The sequence below is a fragment of the Hordeum vulgare genome, chromosome 2H (genome assembly GCF_904849725.1).
Source record: "Hordeum vulgare subsp. vulgare chromosome 2H, MorexV3_pseudomolecules_assembly, whole genome shotgun sequence".
Lineage (NCBI taxonomy): Eukaryota > Viridiplantae > Streptophyta > Magnoliopsida > Poales > Poaceae > Hordeum > Hordeum vulgare.
In genome coordinates, this window is record NC_058519.1 from 48,281,742 (window position 1) to 48,289,986 (window position 8,245).

An 8,245-nucleotide genomic window follows, 5' to 3' on the forward strand; every position below is an offset into this window, starting at 1 on the left:
CAGTGCCGATATGAAAGAACTCCACTGTCATGCATGTGTCGTCTTAAACATCCTCATCAGCACAGGGAACAAGGAGCCGGTGTACCGATTAACCAAAGGTAAGGAATCGTGGACTTCGTGATGGGGAAGTCTTCATGCAAATTGACCGTAGACAACTACTGTAGTACTCCCTCCGTTTCTAAATATAAGTCTTTTAAGATATTTCACTAGTAGTCTACATACGGAGCAAAATGAGTGAATCTACACTCTAAAGTATGTCTATATACATCCGTATGTAGTCCACTAATGAAATCTTTTTAAAGACTTATATTTAGGAACGGAGGGAGTAGTACAGATCAACGTCGAGTACTACTGTATTGTCTAATAGATCAGGTTGCAGGCGGGGCGGGATGCGGCTGCCCGCCAAACACCGAAGCAGCCACCGCGTCCAGCCCGCCTCACACCACTTCATTTTTTGCGAACAACGCGGCAGACTGCATGAGCCCAATAAAGACCCGCCAGACTGTCAATGTGTGTACTACGCAGCAGCATTGCTGTTGCTCCTCGAGAACACCGGCCGGGGCGGGGCCCGGGAGCGGCGAGGGCGCCGTGCCGCCACCGCAGCCGCTGCTGCGCCCGAAGTTCTAGCACGAGAGCATGAAGGGCGATCGAGTGCCCGGGCGGCGCGGCGGAGGTGGGCATGCCAGCCAGACCCGGATGACGCCAGGAGCAGGCCGAGGTCCTTGCACGCTTGTCCATGACGGCAAGCAGCAGCGCCTCTGGTCCGAAGGCAAGGGGTATCATCTCCTTCTAGCTGTGGCCCTCGATGATCAGCAGTTCGATGATCTTTTTTGCGTGGTCCGGGTCCAGCCTGTGCTCTGGTCGCGAGGCCTGCCCGACACTGTGGACTCCCTGAAGAACCGCACCCCGCCCTTGTCTCATTCCCGCGAGCAGCACGGTGCCGCATGACATTGTGGACTCCCTGAAGAAGCCGCACCCCGCCCTTGTCTCATTCCCGGGAGCAGCACTGTGCCACACTGGCCACCCTCATCCTTAGAGCAAGTCCAGTAGAACCCTCAAACCCTCAAACCCTTAAAAATAACCGCTTTTTTTACAGTTTTCGTCGACAAAACGACGTAGACTAGAACCCTTAAACCCTTAAACCAGTAAACAAAATTAAAGGTCTAACCCGCAAACGCCATCGCAGCCTGTAGGAGTGAGGGTTGGGGGGAGAAACTCCCCCAACCTGCACTCCACTTCCTCTCCAGCGCGGGAGGGAAGTTTTAGCTCCCTCCCCTCGATCCGCCGCCGCCGCCGCTTCGCTCCGGCCGCCCGGGCCGCCCATCCGCCGCCCCGGCCGCCCTCCGCCACCGCTGCCCCGCCCCGGCGCAGCCCCTCCGCAGCGCCGCCCCGGCTGCCCCGTTCGCAGCGCCGCCCCTGCCGCCCCTGCCGCCCCGTCCGCAGCGCCGCCCCGGCTGCCCCGTACGCAGCGCCGCCCCTCCGCAGCGCCGCCCCGTCCCCGCCGGCCCTCCGCAGCGCCGCCTCGCCGCCGCCCCTCCGCAGCGCCGCCCCGTCCCCGCAGCCCCTCCGCAGCGCCGCCCCGTCCCCGGCCTCCCCTCGGCCGCCGCCGGCCGGCTCTCCGCAGCGTCGCGCCGTCCCGGCAGCCCCTCCCAGCGCCGCCGCCCCGGCCGACCCTCCGCAGCACCGAAGATTGAGGTATACATTTTTGCTTTTTTGCTTCATTTTTACATTTTTTGCTTCATTGGCTAAAACATTGTTTTATGTTGTAATTTGCTCAAACATTTTTGTAATAATTTGAATGATTATTGTTTTATTCGGTGCTGTAATCATAACTAGAATGATTATTGTTTTATGTCAAATGTGATTGAATTTGTGATATGTCATATGATGAAATGTGATGAAATGACAGTTTTAAGGTTTGGGGTTGGGGCAAAGACTAGAACCCTCAAATCCAACCCTTATAACGGAATATTCCGTTATAAGGGTTGGGTTTGAGGGTTCTAGTCTTTGCCCCTGTTTTTCAACCCTTAAAAGTGTCAAAAATGTGCAATTCTCAACCCTTAAAACTGGCTTTTGTTTTAAGGGTTTGAGGATTCTATTAGAGATGCTCTTAGGCGAGTCCATCCTGAGTGTCATTTAGCCCCACAATAAGCGGGGTTGTTGTTTGTCCTCATTCATTTGTCCCTCATGCATATCCGTCAGGGCAAGTACAGCTACTAGCTAGCCCATAAAGCTCGCGGCCGGGCTGCTACTCCCCCCTCCCCCACCACAAAACCTCGCTCGCTCTACCCTCTTTGCCCCCTCTCTCTTGAGTCATTCCCGATCTGGGATTTGAATCTTGCCGGAGCTTCCTCAACTGGTTGGCCTCCTAGCGCCCGCCGTGCGCTCTGACACCCCCGACCCCGTCCCCGACCTAGCATCGGACCTGCATTTTTCATATCCCCCAACCCTCCCCACTACCCAGTACGTCCACCACCTCTTCTTTGCCTCTCCCAAATCCCAATCCGTCCCTGGCCTATATATAAATGCTCAAGGCGAAACGCACTGACGCCAGAGCTCAGTGAAAAGTTCGATCCATCGAGGAGAGAGAGAGAGAGAGGGAGGAGGGAGGGAGGAAGAGAGGGAGGGAGAGATGAGCCCCAGGAGTTCCGCCGGCGTCGACCGGGAGTCCTTGATGTATGAGAAATATTGGTTGCTGAAATTCATTGAGTGGTACTCCTTGGCACTAGGCCCCAACGAGATGGCCATATCACTGGGGAAGTACCTCGGGTGTGGCGACGTCCCCTGGCTCCGCATGTATGACCCATTCCCCGACTGGCAGCAGCAAAGTAAGTATGATTTCAAGTTTTGCATGACCATGTAACCATGTAGAGATCGAGCTCACTTATCTGTCTCTTGCACGTACGTGCAGGTGGGCTACTGACAGACGAACTGCACACAGATGTTGTGGGAACACCAGTCCTGGTGTTCTGCACGCTTACCATGCCTCGCAACAGGAAGGCTTTGGGAGGAGCAAGGGTATGGGAGAACAAAGGAGCGCCAAAACCAAAGGCAGAAAGCCTGCATTTCGACATGACTAAATTGTACTATCCCAAGGACGGCGCCAACAAGCGCAAGGAGGATGGATTCACCGTGACTGAGTTCGCTCTGAAAAATCAGAAGGTAGGCAGTTGATTGGCTTGCAATGTTTGCAGCTTTGCACACATGACTTTCGATTTTATGTTCTATCTATCTGAACTGATCTCATGGAGACGTGGGCACCAAAAGACTTTTGAGAGTGGTTTTTATGCACCCACGATCAAAAACTTAGCAAAACATTTTCAAAAAAATTGAAACTTTGTGGATTATGACCAAATGTTTTAGGCGCTTGCAAAACTTGGTGGCGAAAAAACATCCGAGGAAATCTGTACAAAAAAAAAGTTCGTGTTGAAAACATGCATGTGAACATGGGTGCAGAACATCATTTGTATTTCCTTTTGTATGGAGATTATTTGATGTTTCTTGGTGATCAAACTTTGCAGCTCATAATCACATCTACCAAGTTTCTCATTTTTTTGATTTTTTTTTGAACTTACTGTTCACCAAGTGGGTGCACCGAAGGTGGGTGCAGCAGTAGTTTCCCAAGACTTTTTGAGGTGTAGACTCAAAATTATGTCAAATTAAACTAAAATGCTATTTGGTTTTTATGATGAAAAATCTATGATGTTTTTGTGCATATGATAATAAGGCGTCAATCAGAAAGTTTAGTTCTTATACCCCTTCTACTGCAGGATTTAGATCCTTAAATTTCATGCAAATTAGGCAACATATTATTGATCTTTCTTATGGATTTGTTTCATTAGCCGCATGTTGCTCTCTGCGTGCTTCATCGGACGGACTATCGCCATGTCAATCGGGATTTGTTGGCACGCAGTTACAAGGTAAGTTTCCTTTTTCTGTTGAAAATTATTGCCATGTACAATGTTTGTGTCAGAGGCAAAACTCATTCGCTAAATTTATATTAATTGGAACATGCATATTTATACAATATGAGTGAATGCATATTTCTGTCGGTGCATCAAAATATATAAACCCTTCCCATCATAAAACAGTATGTATTAGAATAACTTATTCTACATCCCAAATAGCGCTATATACAAAAACTAGTAAAACACTATACAAAATGGGAAAGTAGTGGCTACACACAGCTTTCACTAGTGGAAAACGGGCCTTTGGCTGGGCCGGGACTAAAGGCCCGGCCACGTCGCTCCAAATCGCAATGCCTCTCTCGAGGCTTTAGTCCCGGTCCGTAAGGAGCCTTTAGTCCCGGTTTGTGTCTCAAATCGGGACTAAAGGGCTACACACTGTGTAGCCCGCATGTGCGCCACCTTTAGTCCCGGTTTGTGTCTCAAACCGGGACTAAAGTCCTCTGCCTATATATAGCACAACCCCCCTCTCCCCACTTCCTTGCATTTTTCATGGATGGAAGAGTGTGGGTGTGTGCTAGCTCTCTATTTTTTTATGCACTAGAGGTGTTTGTTGAAATGTGTGTTAGAGCGATGCCGCTTCAGTTCACCGAACACAACTACGATATGAGATGCCTGAGCCACGCTTAAACCTCTTCCTCTTTATTTCTACTTATTCTAAAAGGTTAGCAACTATATTTCCTCGTTTAGACCGTGCGGTACTAATTTTTAGGATCGTGATTGTATTTGATATACTATCATATAACACAGATGAGCCATCCATGGATGTACGGTGATCGACGCACATCCGCTTACAGAGAAGGCGTGCATTATTTTCGAGATGCAGCCGATGCGAACAAGCATGGTGGTGGCTATATGTTTTGTCCATGTGTTGAATGTCGGAATGAGAAGGATTACACTTCCTAAAGAGTCATTCAGAGCCACCTGCTTTGGTCCGGTTTTATGTCGGGCTATAATGTTTGGACCAAGCACGGAGAAAGAGGGGTTATGATGGAAGACGACGATGAAGAAGAAGAGAACGATGATGACAACTACCGATCTATGTTCCCTGAGTATGCTGATACCGCAATGGAAGACAATGAAGAAGAAGATCAGGATGAAGAACGGGAACCAGATGAGCCCGCTGATGATCTTGGCCGGGTCATTTCTGATGCACGGCGAGGTTGCGACACAGAAAAGGAGAGGTTGCAGTTCGAGCAGATGTTACAGAACCACAACAAATTGTTGTACCCAACTTGTGAAGATGGCTAGAAGAAGCTGGGTAGCACACTGGAATTGCTGAAGTGGAAGGCAGAGATCGGTGTGACTGACTCGTCATTCGAAAAGTTGCTGGTACTGATGAAGAAGATGCTTCCAAGAAAGAACGAATTGCCCGCCAGCACGTACGAAGCAAAGAAGCTTGTCTGCCCTCTAGGATTAGACGTGCAGAAGATACATGCATGCCCTAATGACTGCATCCTCTACCGCGGTGAGAAGTACGAGAATATGGATAAATGCCCGGTATGCACTGCATTGCGGTATAAGATCAGAAAAGATGACCCTGGTGATATTGAGGGCGAGCCACCCAGGAAGAGGGTTCCTGCCAAGGTGATGTGGTATGCTCCTATAATACCACGGTTGAAACGTCTGTTCAGAAATAAAGATCATGCGAAGTTGTTGCGATGGCACATGGAAGATCGTATGAAAGACGATAAGTTGAGGCACACCGCTGATGGTCGGCAGTGGAGAAAAATCGAGAGAGAGTTCCCGAGATTTGCAGCTGATGCAAGGAACTTATGGTTAGGTCTGAGTACAGATGGCATGAATCCTTTTGGGGAGCAGAGTTGCAGTCACAACACCTGGCCCGTTACTCTATGTATCTACAACCTTCCTCCTTGGTTGTGCATGAAGTGGAAGTTCATTATGATGCCATTGCTTATCCAAGGTCCAAAGCAACCCGGCAACAATATTGATGTGTACCTAAGGCCATTAGTTGATGAACTTTTACAGCTGTGGGCCGAACCATGTGTACGTGTGTGGGACGAGCACAAACAAGAGGAATTTGACTTTCGAGCGTTGCTTTTCGTAACCATCAATTATTGGTCTGCTCTTAGTAACATTTCAGGTCAGTCAAACAAGGGATACAATGCATGCACGCACTGTTTGGATCAGACAGAAAGTATATATCTGGACAAATGTAGGAAGAATGTGTACCCGTACAATCGTCGTTTTCTTCCGCCCAAGCATCCCTTAAAGAAAAAAGGCAAGCATTTCAATGGCAAGGCAGAACCCCGGGGGAAGCCTGTCATCCGTACTGGTGCTGAAGTATTTGATATGGTCAAAGATTTAAAAGTAATCTTTGGAAAGGGTCCTGGCAGCCAACCTGTTCCTAACGGCCCTGATAAGCGCGTACCCATGTGGAAGAAGAAATCTATATTTTGGGAGCTACCCTACTGGGAAGTCCATGAGGTCCGCTCGGCAATCAACGTGATGCACCTGACGAAGAATCTCTGCGTGAATATTCTAGGCTTCCTGGGCTTGTATGGGAAGTCAAAAGATACACCGGAAGCACGGGAGGACCAGGAACGTCATAAAGGAAGAGATGACATGCATCCAGGGCAGTTTCAAGGGCATGCCAGCTACGCTCTTACTAAGGAAGAGAAGGAAATCTTCTTTGAAGTCCTTTTCAGTATCAAGGTCCCGACTGGCTTCTCGTTGAATATAAAGGGAATCGTAAATATGAAAGACAAAAAATTCCAAAACCTAAAGTCTCATGGCTGCCACGTGCTTATGACGCAATTTCTTCCGGTTGCATTGAGGGGAATTCTACCGGAAAATGTTCGCATGGCAATTGTGAAGGTATGTGCATTCCTCAATGCAATTTCTCAGAAGGTAATCGATCGAGAAAGTCTATCAGGGTTACAGATTGATGTGGTCCAATGTCTGGTCAGCTTTGAGTTCTTGTTCCCGCCATCCTTCTTCAATATAATGACACACCTCCTAGTTCACCTAGTCGAAGATATTAGAATTCTCGGTCCTGTGTTTCTACACAATATGTTCCCCTTCGAGAGGTTCATGGGAGTCTTAAAGAAATATGTTCGTAACCGTGCTAGGCCAGAAGGAAGCATCTCCAAGGGCTATGGAACAGAGGAGGTCATTGAGTTTTGTGTGGACTTTCTTCCTGACCTTAAGACGATTGGTGTTCCTGAATCTCGGTATGAGGGTAGGCTGACAGGAAAAGGCACACTAGGAAGGAAAGCAAAAGTATGTATGGACGGGCATTCTTTCTCTCAAGCACACTACACAGTTCTACACAATTCCACCGTGGTGGCTCCGTATATCGTGAGACACAAGAATATTCTACGCTCCGAAAACCCGGGGAAGGCTGACTCTTGGATTAAAGGGGAACACGAGAAGACTTTCGGCAGTTGGTTGTAGACACATCTCATGAATGACGACACCGTTGAAGATCAGCTGTACTGTTTGGCCAAGCCTCCATCTTCGACTATATGTACTTTCCAAGGGTATGAGATAAATGGGAATACATTTTAGACGGTTGCCCAAGATAAAAAGAGCACCAACCAAAATAGTGGTGTCCGCTTTGATGCAACATACGAGAATGGACACTGTTTGGAAACATATTACGGGTACATAGAGGAGATATGGGAACTTGACTATGGACCTACTTTTAAGATCCCTTTGTTTCGGTGCAAATGGGTGAAGCTGACAGGAGGCGTGGTAGTTGTAGACTAAAAGTACGACATGACAACAGTGGATCTCAACAATCTTGCGTACATGGACGAACCATTTGTCCTAGCCAATGATGCCGCTCAGGTTTTCTATGTGAAGGACATGTCTACAAAAACGATAAAAAGAAATCAGCAAAAGAAGATATCGTCCGATGAGCCAAAACGCCACATAGTTATTTCAGGGAAAAGAAACATCGTGGGAGTAGATGACAAGACAGACATGTCAGAAGATTATAATAAGTTTCATGAAATTCCGCCCTTCAAAGTGAAAACTGACCCAAGCATCCCACTGAACGATGAAGATTCTCCATGGCTACGACCCAGAAGAAAACATAAATAATAGATAGGAATATTGGTGCAATAATGTAATAATGTATTAAACCTTTTATGTAATGCATGTATTGGATGTACTAAATTTCAAACACTTTTCATTTTCATAGTTTTGTCAAATTCTCAAATATGCAAAAAGAATTTTAATAAACCTTTGTAAGAGATGAGTTCTCGTTCGAAACGCTGATACTTCGAGAGAGATTGTTCGTTTTGTACACGAAG

At 47.8% G+C, this 8,245-nt stretch overlaps 1 protein-coding gene across 1 annotated transcript; it reads left to right on the forward strand.

Annotated features, from left to right (window-relative positions):
- The first annotated feature begins 2,632 nt into the window (after window positions 1–2,632).
- LOC123425370 lies at window positions 2,633–3,174 on the forward strand. The gene is made up of 2 exons (XM_045109059.1): window positions 2,633–2,828; window positions 2,912–3,174. Exons 1-2 carry the CDS (start codon window positions 2,633–2,635, stop codon window positions 3,172–3,174), a joined length of 459 nt encoding a protein of 152 aa, XP_044964994.1.
- The last annotated feature ends 5,071 nt before the right edge of the window (window positions 3,175–8,245 follow it).

Bases quoted from the DNA above. Each gene is read 5' to 3' on its own strand.
- LOC123425370 (XM_045109059.1), top strand. From the start codon at position 2,633: ATGAGCCCCAGGAGTTCCGCCGGCGTCGACCGGGAGTCCTTGATGTAT. The intron at 2,829-2,911 runs GTAAGTATGATT...ACGTACGTGCAG, and splicing joins CCCCGACTGGCAGCAGCAAA to GTGGGCTACTGACAGACGAA.